At 46.7% G+C, this 19937-nt stretch overlaps 1 protein-coding gene across 1 annotated transcript in view; it reads right to left on the bottom strand.

Annotated features, from left to right (window-relative positions):
- LOC144831773 (uncharacterized) overlaps window positions 1–19937 on the bottom strand; it is a 126571-nt gene that overhangs the window by 66016 nt on the left and 40618 nt on the right. Inside the window, 1 exon segment of the mRNA XM_078689023.1 lies at window positions 16250–17901. Coding sequence (XP_078545149.1) covers window positions 16250–17195 — 946 coding nt within the window. The 5' untranslated portion in view covers window positions 17196–17901.

The following is a 19937-nucleotide window of genomic DNA, read 5'->3' as shown; positions in this document are numbered from 1 at the left end:
AACCTGGCTACATGCAAATTAGTCTGACCCTGGCCCAGTGCATCATGGGAACAAGGCAGACCAAACTACCAAGCCAATTCTTTACTGGAAAGGAAACAAGCTTCCGGGGACCGGTTTCTGGCATTACAGCCGTCTTCGGCCCGGCTTGCTTGAATCCTGATGGTGCAGTGAGCAAGGGACTCACATCTGAGCATACCCTTCCACACTTGTGGTGGCCAAAATGATTCAAAAAGGGGGTGGTGATGGACAGAGTATCTGAATTAAGCAGAACACTCCTACCCAGTCAAAAGATCAGGGCTTGATCCATCACTGTTTTTTAGCTCACTGCACCATCCCAGTTCAGAACCTGGCTACATGCAAATTAGTCTGACCCTGGCCCAGTGCATCATGGGAACAGGGCAGACCAAACTACCAAGCCAATTCTTTACTGGAAAGGAAACAAGCTTCTGGGGACCGGTTTCTGGCATTACAGCCGTCTTCGGCCCGGCTTGCTTGAATCCTGATGGTGCAGTGAGCAAGGGACTCACATCTGAGCATACCCTTCCACACTTGTGGTGGCGAAAACGATTCAAAAAGGGGGTGGTGATGGACAGAGTATCTGAATTAAGCAGAACACTCCTATCCAGTCAAAAGATCAGGGCTTGATCCATCACCGTTTTTTATCTCACTGCACCATCTCAGTTCAGAACCTGGATACATGCAAATTAGTCTGACCCTGGCCCAGTGCATCATGGGAACAGGGCAGACCAAACTACCAAGCCAATTCTTTACTGGAAAGGAAACAAGCTTCCGGGGACCGGTTTCTGGCATCACAGCCATCTTCGGCCCGGCTTGCTTGAATCCTGATGGTGCAGTGAGCAAGGGACTCACATCTGAGCATACCCTTCCACACTTGTGGTGGCCAAAACGATTCAAAAAGGGGGTGGTGATGGACAGAGTATATGAATTAAGCAGAACACTCCTACCCAGTCAAAAGATCAGGGCTTGATCCATCACCGTTTTTTAGCTCACTGCACCATCCCAGTTCAGAACCTGGCTACATGCAAATTAGTCTGACCGTGGCCCAGTGCATCATGGGAACAGGGCAGACCAAACTACCAAGCCAATTCTTTACTGGAAAGGAAACAAGCTTCCGGGGACCGGTTTCTGGCATTACAGCCGTCTTCGGCCCGGCTTGCTTGAATCCTGATGGTGCAGTGAGCAAGGGACTCACATCTGAGCATACCCTTCCACACTTGTGGTGGCCAAAACGATTCAAAAAGGGGGTGGTGATGGACAGAGTATCTGAATTAAGCAGAACACTCCTACCCAGTCAAAGGATCAGGGCTTGATCCATCACCGTTCTTTAGCTCACTGCACCATCCCAGTTCAGAACCTGGCTACATGCAAATTAGTCTGACCCTGGCCCAGTGCATCATGGGAACAGGGCAGACCAAACTACCAAGCCAATTCTTTACTGGAAAGGAAACAAGCTTCTGGGGACCGGTTTCTGGCATTACAGCCGCCTTCGGCCCGGCTTGCTTGAATCCTGATGGTGCAGTGAGCAAGGGACTCACATCTGAGCATACCCTTCCACACTTGTGGTGGCCAAAACGATTCAAAAAGGGGGTGGTGATGGACAGAGTATCTGAATTAAGCAGAACACTCCTACCCAGTCAAAAGATCAGGGCTTGATCCATCACCGTTTTATAGCTCACTGCACCATCCCAGTTCAGAACCTGGCTACATGCAAATTAGTCTGACCCTGGCCCAGTGCATCATGGGAACAGGGCAGACCAAACTACCAAGCCAATTCTCTACTGGAAAGGAAACAAGCTTCCGGGGACCGGTTTCTGGCATTAGAGACATCTTCGGCCCGGCTTGCTTGAATCCTGATGGTGCAGTGAGCAAGGGACTCACATCTGAGCATACCCTTCCACATTTGTGGTGGCCAAAATGATTCAAAAAGGGGGTGGTGATGGACAGAGTATCTGAATTAAGCAGAACACTCCTACCCAGTCAAAAGATCAGGGCTTGATCCATCACCGTTTTTTAGCTCACTGCACCATCCCAGTTCAGAACCTGGCTACATGCAAATTAGTCTGACCCTGGCCCAGTGCATCATGGGAACAGGGCAGACCAAACTACCAAGCCAAATCTTTACTAGAAAGGAAACAAGCTTCCGGGGACCGGTTTCTGGCATTACAGCCGTCTTCGGCCCGGCTTGCTTGAATCCTGATGGTGCAGTGAGCAAGGAACTCACATCTGAGCATACCCTTCCACACTTGTGGTGGCCAAAACGATTCAAAAAGGGGGTGGTGATGGACAGAGTATCTGAATTAAGCAGAACACTCCTATCCAGTCAAAAGATCAGGGCTTGATCCATCACCATTTTTTAGCTCACTGCACCATCCCAGTTCAGAACCTGGCTACATGCAAATTAGTCTGACCCTGGCCCAGTGCATCATGGGAACAGGGCAGACCAGACTACCAAGCCAATTCTTTACTGGAAAGGAAACAAGCTTCCGGGGACCGGTTTCTGGCATTACAGCCGTCTTCGGCCCGGCTTGCTTGAATCCTGATGGTGCAGTGAGCAAGGGACTCACATCTGAGCATACCCTTCCACACTTGTGGTGGCCAAAACGATTCAAAAAGGGGGTGGTGATGGACAGAGTATCTCAATTAAGCAGAACACTCCTACCCAGTCAAAAGATTAGGGCTTGATCCATAACCGTTTGTTAGCTCACTGCACCATCCCAGTTCAGAACCTGGCTACATGCAAATTAGGCTGACCCTGGCCCAGTGCATCATGGGAACAGGGCAGACGAAACTACCAAGCCAATTCTTTGCTGGAAAGGAAACAAGCTTCCGGGGACCGGTTTCTGGCATTACAGCCGTCTTCGGCCCGGCTTGCTTGAATCCTGATGGTGCAGTGAGCAAGGGACTCACATCTGAGCATACCCTTCCACACTTGTGGTGGCCAAAACGATTCAAAAAGGGGGTGGTGATGGACAGAGTATCTGAATTAAGCAGAACACTCCTACCCAGTCAAAAGATCAGGGCTTGATCCATCACCGTTTTTTAGCTCACTGCACCATCCCAGTTCAGAACCTGGCTACATGCAAATTAGTCTGACCCTGGCCCAGTGCATCCTGGGAACAGGGCAGACCAAACTACCAAGCCAATTCTTTACTGGAAAGGAAACAAGCTTCCGGGGACCGGTTTCTGGCATTACAGCCGTCTTCGGCCCGGCTTGCTTGAATCCTGATGGTGCAGTGAGCAAGGGACTCACATCTGAGCATACCCTTCCACACTTGTGGTGGCCAAAACGATTCAAAAAGGGGGCGGTGATGGACAGAGTATCTGAATTAAGCAGAGCACTCCGACCCAGTCAAAAGATCAGGGCTTGATCCATCACCGTTTTTTAGCTCACTGCACCATCCCAGTTCAGAACCTGGCTACATGCAAATTAGTCTGACCCTTGCCCAGTGCATCATGGGAACAGGGCAGACCAAACTACCAAGCCAATTCTTTACTGGAAAGGAAACAAGCTTCCGGGGACCGGTTTCTGGCATTACAGCCGTCTTTGGCCCGGCTTGCTTGAATCCTGATGGTGCAGTGAGCAAGGGACTCACATCTGAGCATACCCTTCCACACTTGTGGTGGCCAAAACGATTCAAAAAGGGGGTGGTGATGGACAGAGTATCTGAATTAAGCAGAGCACTCCGACCCAGTCAAAAGATCAGGGCTTGATCCATCACCGTTTTTTAGCTCACTGCACCATCCCAGTTCAGAACCTGGCTACATGCAAATTAGTCTGACCCTGGCCCAGTGCATCATGGGAACAGGGCAGACCAAACTACCAAGCCAATTCTTTACTGGAAAGGAAACAAGCTTCCCGGGACCGGTTTCTGGCATTACAGCCGTCTTCGGCCCGGCTTGCTTGAATCCTGATGGTGCAGTGAGCAAGGGACTCACATCTGAGCATACCCTTCCACACTTGTGGTGGCCAAAACGATTCAAAAAGGGGGTGGTGATGGACAGAGTATCTGAATTAAATAGAACACTCCTACCCAGTCAAAAGATCAGGGCTTGATCCATCACCGTTTTTTAGCTCACTGCACCATCCCAGTTCAGAACCACGGTGATGGATCAAGCCCTGATCTGTTGACTGGGTAGGAGTGTTCTGATTAACTCAGATACTCTGTCCATCACCACCCCCTTTTTGTAATTATTTTGGCCACCATGAGTGTGGAAGGGTATGCTCAAACATGAGTCCCTTGCTCATTGCACCATCAGGATTCAAGCAAGCCGGGCCGAAGACGGCTGTAATGCCAGAAACCGGTCCCCGGAAGCTTGTTTCTTTTCCAGTGAAGAATTGGCTTGGTAGTTTGGTCTGCCCTGTTCCCATGATGCACTGGGCCAGGGACGGACTAATTTGCATATAGCCAGGTTCTGAACTGGGATGGTGCAGTGAGCTAAAAAACGGTGATGGTTCAAGCCCTGATCTGTTGACTGGGTAGGAGTGTTCTGATTAACTCGGATACTCTGTCCATCACCACCCCCTTTTTGTAATTAGTTTGGCCACCATGAGTGTGGAAGGGTATGCTCAGACATGAGTCCCTTGCTCATTGCACCATCAGGATTCAAGCAAGCCGGGCCGAAGACGGCTGTAATGCCAGAAACTGGTCCCCGGAAGCTTGTTTCCTTTCCAGTGAAGAATTGGCTTGGTAGTTTGGTCTGCCCTGTTCCCATGATGCACTGGGCCAGGGACAGACTAATTTGCATATAGCCAGATTTTGAACTGGGATGGTGCAGTGAGCTAAAAAACGGTGATGGATCAAGCCCTGATCTGTTGACTGGGTAGGAGTGTTCTGATTAACTCAGATACTCTGTCCATCACCACCCCCTTTTTGTAATTATTTTGGCCACCATGAGTGTGGAAGGGTATGCTCAGACATGAGTCCCTTGCTCATTGCACCATCAGGATTCAAGCAAGCCGGGCCGAAGCCGGCTGTAATGCCAGAAACCGGTCCCCGGAAGCTTGTTTCCTTTCCAGTGAAGAATTGGCTTGGTAGTTTGGTCTGCCCTGTTCCCATGATGCACTGGGCCAGGGACAGACTAATTTGCATATAGCCAGGTTCTGAACTGGGATGGTACAGTGAGCTAAAAAACGGTGATGGATCAAGCCCTGATCTGTTGACTGGGTAGGAGTGTTCTGATTAACTCAGATACTCTGTCCATCACCACCCCCTTTTTGTAATTATTTTGGCCACCATGAGTGTGGAAGGGTATGCTCAGACATGAGTCCCTTGCTCATTGCACCATCAGGATTCAAGCAAGCCGGGACGAAGACGGCTGTAATGCCAGAAACCGGTCCCCGAAAGCTTGTTTCCTTTCCAGTGAAGAATTGGCTTGGTAGTTTGGTCTGCCCTGTTCCCATGATGCACTGGGCCAGGGACAGACTAATTTGCATATAGCCAGGTTCTGAACTGGGATGGTGCAGTGAGCTAAAAAACGGTGATGGATCAAGCCCTGATCTGTTGACTGGGTAGGAGTGTTCTGCTTAACTCAGATACTCTGTCCATCACCACCCCCTTTTTGTAATTATTTTGGCCACCATGAGTGTGGAAGGGTATGCTCAGACATGAGTCACTTGCTCATTGCACCATCATGATTCAAGCAAGTCGGGCCGAAGACGGCTGTAATGCCAGAAACCGGTCCCCGGAAGCTTGTTTCCTTTGCAGTGAAGAATTGGCTTGGTAGTTTGGTCTGCCCTGTTCCCATGATGCACTGGGCCAGGGACAGACTAATTTGCATATAGCCAGGTTCTGAACTGGGATGGTGCAGTGAGCTAAAAAACGGTGATGGATCAAGCCCTGATCTGTTGACTGGGTAGGAGTGTTCTGATTAACTCAGATACTCTGTCCATCACCACCCCCTTTTTGTAATTATTTTGGCCACCATGAGTGTGGAAGGGTATGCTCAGGCATGAGTCCCTTGCTCATTGCACCATCATGATTCAAGCAAGCCGGGCCGAAGACGGCTGTAATGCCAGAAACCGGTCCCCGGAAGCTTGTTTCCTTTCCAGTGAAGAATTGGCTTGGTAGTTTGGTCTGCCCTGTTCCCATGATGCACTGGGCCAGGGACAGACTAATTTGCATATAGCCAGGTTCTGAACTGGGATGGTGCAGTGAGCTAAAAAACGGTGATGGATCAAGCCCTGATCTGTTGACTGGGTAGGAGTGTTCTGATTAACTCAGATACTCTGTCCATCACCACCCCCTTTTTGTAATTATTTTGGCCACCATGAGTGTGGAAGGGTATGCTCAGATATGAGTCCCTTGCTCATTGCACCATCAGGATTCAAGCAAGCCGGGCCGAAGACGGCTGTAATGCCAGAAACCGGTCCCCGGAAGCTTGTTTCCTTTCCAGTGAAGAATTGGCTTGGTAGTTTGGTCTGCCCTGTTCCCATGATGCACTGGGCCAGGGACAGACTAATTTGCATATAGCCAGGTTCTGAACTGGGATGGTGCAGTGAGCTAAAAAACGTTGATGGATCAAGCCCTGATCTGTTGACTGGGTAGGAGTGTTCTGATTAACTCAGATACTCTGTCCATCACCACCCCCTTTTTGTAATTATTTTGGCCACCATGAGTGTGGAAGGGTATGCTCAGACATGAGTCCCTTGCTCATTGCACCATCAGTATTCAAGGAAGCCGGGCCGAAGACGGCTGTAATGCCAGAAACCGGTCCCCGGAAGCTTGTTTCCTTTCCAGTGAAGAATTGGCTTGGTAGTTTGGTCTGCCCTGTTCCCATGATGCACTGGGCCAGGGACAGACTAATTTGCATATAGCCAGGTTCTGAACTGGGATGGTGCAGTGAGCTAAAAAACGGTGATGGATCAAGCCCTGATCTGTTGACTGGGTAGGAGTGTTCTGATTAACTCAGATACTCTGTCCATCACAACCCCCTTTTTGTAATTATTTTGGCCACCATGAGTGTGGAAGGGTATGCTCAGACATGAGTCCCTTGCTCATTGCACCATCAGGATTCAAGCAAGCCGGGACGAAGACGGCTGTAATGCCAGAAACCGGTCCCCGGAAGCTTGTTATCTTTCCAGTGAAGAATTGGCTTGGTAGTTTGGTCTGCCCTGTTCCCATGATGCACTGGGCCAGGGACAGACTAATTTGCATATAGCCAGGTTCTGAACTGGGATGGTGCAGTGAGCTAAAAAACGTTGATGGATCAAGCCCTGATCTGTTGACTGGGTAGGAGTGTTCTGATTAACTCAGATACTCTGTCCATCACCACCCCCTTTTTGTAATTATTTTGGCCACCATGAGTGTGGAAGGGTATGCTCAGACATGAGTCCCTTGCTCATTGCACCATCAGTATTCAAGGAAGCCGGGCCGAAGACGGCTGTAATGCCAGAAACCGGTCCCCGGAAGCTTGTTTCCTTTCCAGTGAAGAATTGGCTTGGTAGTTTGGTCTGCCCTGTTCCCATGATGCACTGGGCCAGGGACAGACTAATTTGCATATAGCCAGGTTCTGAACTGGGATGGTGCAGTGAGCTAAAAAACGGTGATGGATCAAGCCCTGATCTGTTGACTGGGTAGGAGTGTTCTGATTAACTCAGATACTCTGTCCATCACAACCCCCTTTTTGTAATTATTTTGGCCACCATGAGTGTGGAAGGGTATGCTCAGACATGAGTCCCTTGCTCATTGCACCATCAGGATTCAAGCAAGCCGGGACGAAGACGGCTGTAATGCCAGAAACCGGTCCCCGGAAGCTTGTTATCTTTCCAGTGAAGAATTGGCTTGGTAGTTTGGTCTGCCCTGTTCCCATGATGCACTGGGCCAGGGACAGACTAATTTGCATATAGCCAGGTTCTGAACTGGGATGGTGCAGTGAGCTAAAAAACGGTGATGGATCAAGCCCTGATCTGTTGACTGGGTAGGAGTGTTCTGATTAACTCAGATACTCTGTCCATCACCACCCCCTTTTTGTAATTATTTTGGCCACCATGAGTGTGGAAGGGTATGCTCAGACATGAGTCCCTTGCTCATTGCACCATCAGGATTCAAGCAAGCCGGGCCGAAGACAGGTGTAATGCCAGAAACCGGTCCCCGGAAGCTTGTTTCCTTTCCAGTGAAGAATTGCCTTGGTAGTTTGGTCTGCCCTGTTCCCATGATGCACTGGGCCAGGGACAGACTAATTTGCATATAGCCAGGTTCTGAACTGGGATGGTGCAGTGAGCTAAAAAACGGTGATGGATCAAGCCCTGATCTGTTGACTGGGTAGGAGTGTTCTGATTAACTCAGATACTCTGTCCATCACCACCCCCTTTTTGTAATTATTTTGGCCACCATGAGTGTGGAAGGGTATGCTCAGACATGAGTCCCTTGCTCATTGCACCATCAGGATTCAAGCAAGCCGGGCCGAAGACGGCTGTAATGCCAGAAACCGGTCCCCGGAAGCTTGTTTCCTTTCCAGTGAAGAATTGGCTTGGTAGTTTGGTCTGCCCTGTTCCCATGATGCGCTGGGCCAGGGACAGACTAATTTGCATATAGCCAGGTTCTGAACTGGGATGGTGCAGTGAGCTAAAAAACGGTGATGGATCAAGCCCTGATCTGTTGACTGGGTAGGAGTGTTCTGATTAACTCAGATACTCTGTCCATCACCACCCCCTTTTTGTAATTATTGCAGTGGTTACGATGGCACATGGAATGGCTCATATCAGTGTGAAAGGGATTTGTAAGTTGTTGGCTCCGGTATGGCAAAATGCTGGAATTCCTAAGTGTGCAGAGAATGTGGTCAAGAATTGTATGATTTGCTTGAAGTACATTCCTGGTAAGGGAACTCCAACCCCAGCTGGTCACTTTGCGCCTCCGACGTATCCGTTTGAGGTTTTGCAGCTAGATTTCATCCACATGGAGAGGTGCAACAACCTGAAATACGTACTCGTAGTTGTTTGTGCCTTCTCGAGATGGCTAGAAGCATATCCCTTGAAAGATAACACTGCCTTCTCCACAGCTAAAGCCCTTATAAAAGAGTTTTTCCCTAGGTATGGTTTGCCGAGAATAGTGTGGAGTGATAATGGGAGTGAATTTGTGGGTCAAGTGATGAAGAGAGTGTGTGAAGGGCTAGGAATCCGACAGAAGTTCCACGCTGCAAATCACCCACAATCAGCTGGACTAGTAGAGTGCTATAATGGCACTCTATTAGTTAAAACTCGCCAAGATACAGGCGAGCTCTGGTCTTAAATGGCCTGATGCGTTGCCATTAGCACTCCTGTCAATCAGGATGACTGTACATTCCCGAGTAGGACTTAGTCCTTATGAGATTGTGTTTGGTCGCCCGGCCAACATATGGGGAGTGCCGAGGCCGACGAAATTCAGCGAGATTGAACACCCTGTATTACTTGAATATCTGTATGATTTGACGGCTAAATTGCGTGTCTTACACCAACAGGTTCACGATACATTGCCTCAGGCTTCTAAAGATCCAGGACATTTCATCGATCCTGGCTCATGGGTGCTGATAAAAACTTCCAGCGGACAAAGAACGATCAGCCTCGCTGGATTGGTCCCTACTTGGTGCTCCTATCGACGCGATCTGCAGTGCGAGTACAAGGAAAAAATAACTGGAGCCACGGCGTACACTGTAAGAGGGTCCCTTTGCCTCTGCCGTACGACCAGTAGGTCCAGGAGGGTATTCCTGATTCAGAAACTGACACTGTGCCTCGTTTTCTGCCTTTTAGCGATGCACGTTTAATTGGGACAAGTTCTGAGCAAGAAACCGACGATCTTCTGCAAAAAGCTGTGCCAACCGTCAGTTCGTTTGGACACTACTGAGCCTGAACTCCTGTTTCGAGATCAGACATAGCCTGGGAAAGGTCGTTATGATTTCCGACCAAGAGTCATGGACAAATAAACTAAGGAGATTTCCTTTTATGATCTATTTTTGAACATTCAGCTCTCCCATCTGAGAAACTGTTTTGACCGATTTTTGTTTTTCGAGCCGCCATCCGGGTTCAGCTGTAAGGTCGTGGTGTCAAGTCTTTGGAGTGCAAGCCGGAGACACAAGATCGACGGTTCTGGTTGGTCCAAGGGCGTTCCCTGGACTGACAGGCGCATTCCTTAGCACGGAACACCCAACAGCCGCGAACAGCCCGGTTAGAGGATGGAGTTTTTCAAGATGGAGAGACCTGTTGAAGAAATGAATTTTAAAAACAGAATGTGTAAAATCATGAGCAGAAAATGTTTTTTAATATTGTGTTTTTCCATGTTGCTTAGCTTAATGATGTTTTTGATGGGATATATAATATTCTCTTTTCAAGTAACGTTTGCACCCACTACACAGCCCATACCTTCCTCTACTTTTTCTCCACATTCTTTTCATCCTCTGACTGAATATGAGTCCATTAGAAGATTGGAATTCGTTAATAACTCTTTTGTTCAGCTTCTGCTCCAACACCAACTAGTAGTGAACACGACTAACTGTTGGGTGTGTGGTCTTATGCCGCATACTACTGATAAAGGTATTCCTTACCTGGTCCTGCCATTCAGCTACAATGGTTCCGTGTGGGCATACAGAACGATGTTCATATATGCTCGCGAAGTCTACCCCCTACGTTCTGTGAAGGACAATCCAAAGAATAGTGCTCTAGTTAAGGGAATAGTCGATATGATTAGAGGAGTTAGCACCTATGAGACAATCCCGAGAGATGAGACACTAGCGTATATTGGATGGAACGTGACTGGATATGGAGTTAGTCTGAGTGAGAACCAGCGAGCGAAAAGATCCTCTCCGATTTGGATCGTACCCCATCAGGGTCATCTTTGTCTGCAAGGTAATGGCAAGAATCCGAGAGCTCAGTTAGGGAAAAGTATCTGCACGGAGACGTATGTTTTTGTGTCCCAGACTTTCCCATCATTTCTAGCAGCTAAGGGTACCTATTTTGTCTGTTACGATAGAGCATACACATGGTTGCCCCCTGATTTTTCGGGCACATGTTTTGTCTCGTTCCTGTTGCCTCCTACCTATACAGCTGCGGCAGATTACCACAAGACGAGAGTTGTCAGAGGTGTCTTCAGTAAGGAAGATACTGCAGGACAAGAGTTAGGAGATTTCTTGAAGGGGTTTCTGCCGTTTTGGGGACCGATGGTTAACAGCAGGAACATACGGCAATTAACGAGAGTGGTTGAGTCCACCGTAGTTGAAACTGCCGGTGCCCTTAGTAACTTGACTGCTGAGCTCCAGTCGGATCGTCTTATGACTCTCCAGAACAGAGTTGCGTTAGATGTCATACTTGCAGATAGAGGAGGGGTATGTAAATTGATCCAATCGAGCTGCTGTGTTTTCATTCCAGACAATGCTCACACAGTGTACCAGGCCATTTCCAAACTGCATAAGATCTCCGAATCTATACACGTGGATAAAGGAGATTGGTCGCTGATGGAATGGTTCTGGGAACTAATATCCACGTGGGGATGGAAGACTCTGATGGCCATTGGGATGATCTTAGCCATCCTTTTCCTGTTCTGTCTTTGTGTACATTGTGCTCCTGCTATATGTGGCCTTTGTGCTACATCGTGTGTAAGGAGACCTGTATCACGAGACGTGCTAAGTAATAGGATGATGCTACAGCAACATCTTGATGATCTGATGAGTATAGACCTGGATTCAGACTGACATGGGTTTAGGTTATTGCCTATGTAAGGGCAAAAGAAGGGTCTGAGGTTCTGAGATTCTGGACCCGTTTTATAAATGTCATCGTATCATGACGATTTTGGTATCAGCGAACCGAAAATGGCGAGCGTACGATGTATGCGTGTTTTCGTCATGTTCGAGTAGCGTGTTCCCCATGAAATCAGGGATTCCGTTCTGAACCCTTGGGTTCCATTTTGTGTGCGGCAGCCATTTTGTGGTTGCCCTCATATAGGCCGATGACTAAGGCCGAACGAGTCCTTGGGACACGTACACCTTTAGCTGACTTCTGCGTGACCTGGGCAAGCTGACTCCGTTGCCCGAGGCCAAACTTGTTGAGCCAGTTCCTTCCTCGGCAGCTGGTAAAGATTGAAGATCAGGGCCCAGGACATCATAAACCTTTTATTGCACACAACTATGTCTTATCTTACTCACACCTGCCTCTGCTCCTTTCTTTATGGCCTGTTTACGATGAGGAGGTGCCCGTTTTTATTAGGGGTACGTTCGATTTATCTGATGAAGAGTGTTGGGCCTTCCCGAGAAATTGATGGTGGGCTGGACAATGAAATGTGGGTTTGTCATGCCATGCTTTTTGTCGTGCACACATGGGATTGGTCAACTGTAAATAAGGAATGTTTGCCTGAAGCACAATATTTGGTATAAAAGGGATGGCTTGCTTTGTAAGATTGAGCAGTCTCCTATGAATATACATCCTTTGTACTTGGTGGACCTCTGTTACTGGTTGCAGCCAATATATTTGATACTTTGACGTCACCAAGAAGAGTCCGCGTTTCTGTAGTTCTGAGACAGGTGAATCCGGAGACGTCGGGTGTGTCCCCTGGCACCGCTGGGTTCTAAATAACCTGGTTCTTCAGTATGCTCAGACGTGAGTCCCTTGCTCACTTTGCCACTGGAGTCAAGCAAGCCCGGCTGAAGACGGCTGTAATGCCAGAAACCGGTCCTGGGAAGCTTGATTCCGGTCCAGGGAAGACATGTCTTGGCAGTTCGGGCTGGACTGTTCCCATGAGGCACAGGGTCAAACTGATTTGCATATGGCCATGTCTGAACTGGGGTGGCGGAGTGAGCTAAAGAACGGTGATGGATTAAAGCCAGATCAGTTGACTGGGGGTGAGTGTTTGTATTGTCAACGCTCTGTCCATCATCACCTTTGGTTTTTCTTTGTTCGCCCTAAGTTGGCAGGGTATGCTCAGACGTGAGTCCCTTGCTCACTTTGCCACTGGAGTCAAGCAAGCCTGGCTGAAAACGGCTGTAATGCCAGAAACCGGTCCTGGGAAGCTTGATTCCGTTCCAGGGAAGACATGGCTTGGCAGTTGGGCTGGACTGTTCCCATGAGGCACAGGTTCAGACTGATTTGCATATGGCCATGTCTGAACTGGGGTGGCGGAGTGAGCTAAAGAACGGTGATGGATTAAACCCAGATCAGTTGACTGGGGGTGAGTGTTTGTATTGTCAACGCTCCGTCCATCATCACCTTTGTTTTTTCTTTGTTCGCCCTAAGTTGGCAGGTTATGCTCAGACGTGAGTCCCTTGCTCACTTTGCCACTGGAGTCAAGTAAGCACGGCTGAAGATGGCTGTAATGCCAGAAACCGGTCCTGGGAAGCTTGATTCTGGTCCAGGGAAGACATGGCTTGGCAGTTCGGGCTGGACTGTTCCCATGAGGCACAGGGTCAGACTGATTTGCATATGGCCATGTCTGAACTGGGGTGGCGGAGTGAGCTAAAGAACGGTGATGGATTAAACCCAGATCAGTTGACTGGGGGTGAGTGTTCGTATTGTCAACGCTCCGTCCATCATCACCTTTGGTTTTTCTTTGTTCGCCCTAAGTTGGCAGGGTATGCTCAGACGTGAGTCCCTTGCTCACTTTGCCATTGGAGTCAAGCAAGCCCGGCTGAAGACGGCTGTAATGCCAGAAACCGGTCCTGGGAAGCTTGATTCCGGTCCAGGGAAGACATGGCTTGGCAGTTCGGGCTGACCTGTTCCCATGAGGCACAGGGTCAGACTGATTTGCATATGGCCATGTCTGAACTGGGGTGGCGGAGTGAGCTAAAGAACGGTGATGGATTAAACCTAGATCAGTTGACTGGGGGTGAGTGTTTGTATTGTCAACGCTCCGTCCATCATCACCTTTGGTTTTTCTTTGTTCGCCCTAAGTTGGCAGGGTATGCTCAGACGTGAGTCCCTTGCTCACTTTGCCACTGGAGTCAAGCAAGCCCGGCTGAAGATGGCTGTAATGCCAGAAACCGGTCCTGGGAAGCTTGATTCCGGTCCAGGGAAGACATGGCTTGGCAGTTCGGGCTGGACTGTTCCCATGAGGCACAGGGTCAGACTGATTTGCATATGGCCATGTCTGAACTGGGGTGGCGGAGTGAGCTAAAGAACGGTGATGGATTAAACCCAGATCAGTTGACAGGGGGTTAGTGTTTGTATTGTCAACGCTCCGTCCATCATCACCGTTGGTTTTTCTTTACATAACACCTGACACAATGTTGCAAACTTCCAAACAAGGTCTCTAAGGAAGAATCTCCACTTTCAACAGTTTTACAAATTTGGAGAAACTGTTTCGAATAACGCTCTTTAATGAAACAACAGGAATCCTTGAAGGATAAATTGGTGTAAGAGGTTATCTCAGAAGGACTTAAGCAGGTGAAGAAGAGGCCAAGAGTCATAGAGACAACCTCCTGCACCCTTATGCATGAGTAAGAGATGAAAGCATGGCCGTTGTTCTCATGTATAATCCATTAGCAAATTGTATTAAAAGGATTATAAAAATAAATTTGAGAATTTTGGTGGTTGGTGAGAAGAAGCAATGAATGTTCCCCTCTGTTTGAACAGAGGTCAGAACCTCAGGAACCCTCACAACAAAGACCGACATACCTGGGGCCATTGTTGTAAGTACATCAGACCGTCCGCCTTACTTATGGTAGGCATTCTGACCTACTTTGTGTCTCTCCAGGAACACAATGAAAAGACTGCCAGTCTCAAACAGAAAAAATCTAGGAAAAATGACCCAGACTCACTTGTAGAAAGCTCTCAGTATATCAAGTACATTATTTATTGATTTTACAAAAAGCAAACTCTCACTTTAGGAGTAAAACAAAAAAGTCTGTTGGGCAACCGTGTGAAAAATGGCAGCAACTCAGCACACTTTGGTGGTTTTAGAGAAGCTCCTGTTACTCCTGTGAAGACACAGGGATAGCCAGGTTGGTGGAGATCGCTAACTATAGTGGACGGTAGTCCAATGGGGTAGTGGAAGTTGTTATACCTGTTCCTCTGGCAGACTGTGGACCCCTGTCAAACTATAAATGAGCGGGACAGTCTTCAAATGTAACTCAAAATAGAAAAATCACTAAAGAAAGACGGGCTGGATTCAGGGCACTCTATCAAAAATGCAACAAAGCATTAGACCAGCCAAACCAACACACCACCCACCAGTCTGCTTAGAGTTGGACGGATTGTCAGCCTTTCTTCGGAAATCCCATTGGGTTGTCGATGGAAACCTTCTTCCGAAGAAGAAAGGGCTCGAAGAAAACCCATTGGACATTATTAGATAAAGCAGTGCTATATAAGAACCTAAAAAACACAAAGACAATGTTGTATTTGACAAATTCATGTGTAAATCCCTGTTGTATTTTTATGGATTATTAACAAGAGGACTGCCAGGATACAGACATATTTTAGCTTTCCTAAATAAATCAGGTATTGATTGGGTAAAAGTGAGTCAATTAAGTTCCCAAAACAGGAGGGAATCCCAGATCGCAGTATTACTGGTAGCACTTCTCTCTTCATTAACACAGAAGGAGAGGAAGTACCATCTCAAGCAAAGAACCGCTTCTCACTCAGAGAGAACAGTCCCCTCTGATATCACCTGTGCCAGACTACCAGCTAAAAGCAGTCATGCTGTCAAGATTTGACCCCTCTATTGCCAAATAAAGTAGGCTTCTTGCTGACATCACAAATTATCTTTATAGTTTACGAAATAAATCACATTTAAGATCTCCTTCTATACACTAAGCAGTCAAATACCATGAATTCAAAAAATGTGTTGTTTTATTACATATCTAAAAACATTTTTTTTTAAATTAATATGTAAAATCTAGTAATCATTGTATACATTTCATAACATCAAGATTGTTCTTGCTGTATCATAATTTAGTTCATATTAATGTTAAAGTAAATCCTGGTACACACCTCTGTAGTGTGGTTTTTAAAGGCTCTTGGATTTCCATACACGGGAGGTGTTTGGATATGTGTCATTAATACAGATCTATAAATTATTGGGTTTCAAATATATTATGCCTCTAATGGCCATACAAACCACTTGTTCCTAAATATAAATTGTCCAGTTTAGAACTTGTTGCTGTTAACGTGAAATTAAAGTGATTTTGACCCTGGAGCAAACCCTTGTAGTGTGTTATGTAGGATGGGTGTGCTATAGAGCAGACTTGTTGCTGTTCCTCACTGGCTGTGTTGTGGTGTGGTGATGGGTTTTCCCTGTGTGTCGTGGCTGGTGGCTCTGGAGGTTTGATAGCAGACTGAAGCTCTTCACACATTCAGTGCAATGGTATGGTTTTTCCCCTGTGTGTGCTCGCTGGTGGCTCCGGAGGGTTGATAGCAGACTGAAGCTCTTCACACATTCAGTGCATTGGTATGGTTTTTCCCCTGTATGTGTTCGCTGGTGGCTCCGAAGGGTTGATAACCGACTGAATTTCTTCACACATTCAGTGCAATGGAATGGTTTTTCCCCAGTGTGTGTTCGATTATGTTTTTGTAGGTCTGATGACCCATTAAAGCTCTTTACACATTCACTGCACTGGAATGGCTTTTCCCGTGTGTGTGTTCGCTGATGACTCCTGAGATTTGAGAAATCACTAAAACTACTTCCACATTCATTGCAATGGTATGGTTTTTCTCCTGTGTGTGTTCGCTGATGTCTTTGGAGATTTGATACCTGACTGAATTTCTTCACACATTCATTGCAATGGTATGGTTTTTCTCCTGTGTGTGTTCGCTGATGAACTTGGAGTTGTGATAACTGACTGAAGCTCTTCACACATTCAGTGCAATGGTATGGTTTTTCCCCAGTGTGTGTTCGCTGATGTCTTTGGAGATTTGATAAATGACTGAATGTCTTCACACATTCATTGCAATGATATGGTTGTTCCCCAGTGTGTGTTCGCTGATGTCTTTGGAGTTGTGATAACTGACTGAAGCTCTTCACACATTCATTGCAATGGTATGGTTTTTCCCCTGTATGTGTTCGCTGATGATCTTTTAGGAGTCTTAACTGACTAATGTTCTTCACACATTCATTGCAATTGCACGTTACTTCTCCCGTGTGTGCTTGCTGATGGTTCTTTAGTAGCGATGACAAACTAAAGCTCTTGCTGCATGTGTATGATTCTTCTCTCTTGGTTCGTTTCTCTGGGTCGGGTTTATATTTGTCTGCATCCCATGACTGCGTTTCCTGAGGAGTCAACATGGTTAATAAAGCACTTGTGTTATTCTCACATTCCCGGTATGTGTGTAGTATTTTGGATGGTTGATTTCAGATTTCACAATGAAATACTAGACTCGCCAACTACATATATTATTATTTTCGCAAGTAAAGCTTCTTTGTAGTTGGGTATGTCTTTAGATTGCAGAATGGGTTTGTGTGTTTACGGGTAAAGATTAGTCTTCCTTCTGGTCGATGCAAATTGGGACAGTCTGTTGTAGATCAAAGACCCTCCCTTTCCATTACCCTTCAGTTGGCTGTCATTGTGTTTTTCTCTTGCTCATGTGGTTTGGCCAGAAAGAGTCTATAATAAACCTGAGAAGCTGAATGGTGGTCTGCCATCATTACAGGAAGCAGAGCAATGCTGTATCCACCTCGAACACATGATCAAAGCTGGTGGTGGAGGCCTGTTTACACAGGAAGTGGTTTGTCAGTGCTGTTGCCTTCATTTTCTAGAGGTCATTCTTTATCCTGTTGCGTGAATGTACACAGCTCAGACTCTTGCATCCACTGAACTGCTCTTGACTGCTTCTTCCAGGGTCTATCAGTGTATGTTCAGGTTCCTCAGTCTCTAACTGTGCAGCTCTTTTCCTGAATATTGGAGCTCCTTTTTTTTTTCTAACCGCTTTTTTTCAGATGTGCACGATTACTGTCATTATTCACGATCATTTGTGCATTCAAGGCTGGTTTCCTATTGGATGTAAAGAGATTTAAAATCACTAAATGGAAATGTAAGAGAATGTGAGTACACAATATTTAACTAGTTGTAAAAGACATCACTTCTTTACCATTTTTGAAAGTTACCAAGGGCTATTTCATCATACACAGATATTTAACTAAATCTTCAATTGAACATGTCACTCTTACCTAATTCAGAAAAGAAGGTGATTATCCAGTGTTCACAGAGCATCTTAGTACAGAAAGAGTACACATGGAGTGCCCACTCGCTAGAGGTACAGCTTTAGGAAGATGCAACATGGCCAACATTTTATTTAAACAAGAAGAGATTGTGGGAAAAGAGATGTATCAGTATGTGCTGCTGTCACTTCAGTTTCAGGAAGTGTATACCAATGGTAACCCTTTCAAGAACCATATGACAAAGAAAACTCTTCAGGAAGTATATAATAAAGGTAACGCTCCAGGAAGTATATAAGAAATGAAGCTCCATTCACTCTCATCTTGACAATACTTTCCAGTTCACACTCGAGCAGCTGAAGTTCCAACTCCTGTCTTTACTTTTCTGTTTGTTAAGTTATTTTTGCCACTTTCCTGGGGTTGGTTCAAGCATTTGTGGGAAGATTACAGCATTGATTATAGAGATTCCATCACAACCTGTAATATACCTGCAATATCTCTGCTGCCAATACATCTGCTTTTTGTCTTTTTCTACCTTACCATGGCATCTGACTTAATATTTCTCATTTGGTGCCAGCATGCTACTCTGTGGGTGGATGGAGCGTTGGCAGAGTGGGACAAGATGTCCGTTGCTTGAGGGGGAGTGCAGCATTTACACCTTTGGGCATTTCTTGAAATCAGCTTAACCTTACTCCCTGTTCTTCGCCTTCCATACTCCCTTATGTCTCCGTACTCGCTCAACAGGGTTCACTCACAGCTAAAGCAGAGGAGTGACTTCATGCACACAGCAGACATCAGGTAATATTCTAATAGTCAAACAGCCATGGTTGGCAGTACCAGGATCACAAGCGTCATTAAAGAGGCTTAACCGAGACATACAACCGGAGGAAGTGCACAGGTAGCTACTAATGAGGTACAAACAGAGGAGGCGAACATGTAGGTACATGCTCCTTTTTGGGTCTTTTTCAGACCTTTACTGGGCTGGGAAATGGTGTGCACTATATCTTATTCCTGCGGCTGATAAAGGCACTTGCTGCATGGGCGTTACCGCTTTGACTCTTTACAAGAGGAGAGCAGAGCCTTAGGTAGCACAACACCTGGAGGCTGCCTGCCTTGAGGGGAAGGTGAGGGTCCGGGTGTGAAACAATATCATTAAGGGACATAAATGGATCATATGAAACACTGCGGCAAAAGAGCCGGGTCTTCCATTGATCAGTAAGTGATATTGACTCTTTCTAAGGTTAGGAGGCATAGAATTCCATTGGGTCAGAGCAAGACATGGAAGGAGAAACCTCCCGTCTGGCTCTCCTGTGAAGAGGGATGTGGGCCAGGTTTAGTTTGGCGGAGCGTAGTGTTCTGGAGAGCATGTAAAATTGCATCCAGGCAGCTCGGCTGGGTTCTCCTTGCTTGCATAGGATTTTGTGGGAGATGGATAGAGCTTTGAAAGCTTTCCAATAGTTCAAAAGTTGGGAAGCAGAGCTGAATCGATTCAGAACAGATTTCTTTGAGCCCAATTAAATATATTTGCAATAGTCCAGGAGCAAAATGACAAGGGATTGTACAATCAGTTGGTGGGATTGCCAGGAAAAGTGTCCTATAATTAGTTTGAGGTTCCTTATGGTGCCAAAACAGTGACCTGCTAGAATCTTGACTTCGGTTTCAAAGGATGAAGAGCTATCCATCCATACCCCAAGGTTTTCTACCACCACTTTAAGTTTGACGAGTACATAGTATTTCTGGCCATCATGGATTACTCCGAAGATGGGTATGCCTGCCCAGCAGGAGTTAAGTTTAAAACAGTTGTTGTGCATCCAGGCGGCCACCGCTGTTACAGTTTTTTAATTTGAAACAACCGCTGGCCAACTCTGCTGA

Source organism: Lissotriton helveticus, chromosome 1_1 (assembly GCF_964261635.1).
Source record: "Lissotriton helveticus chromosome 1_1, aLisHel1.1, whole genome shotgun sequence".
NCBI classification, from domain to species: domain Eukaryota; kingdom Metazoa; phylum Chordata; class Amphibia; order Caudata; family Salamandridae; genus Lissotriton; species Lissotriton helveticus.
The sequence above is the reverse complement of the archived record's forward strand: the minus strand, read 5'-3'. Positions and strand labels throughout refer to the sequence as shown.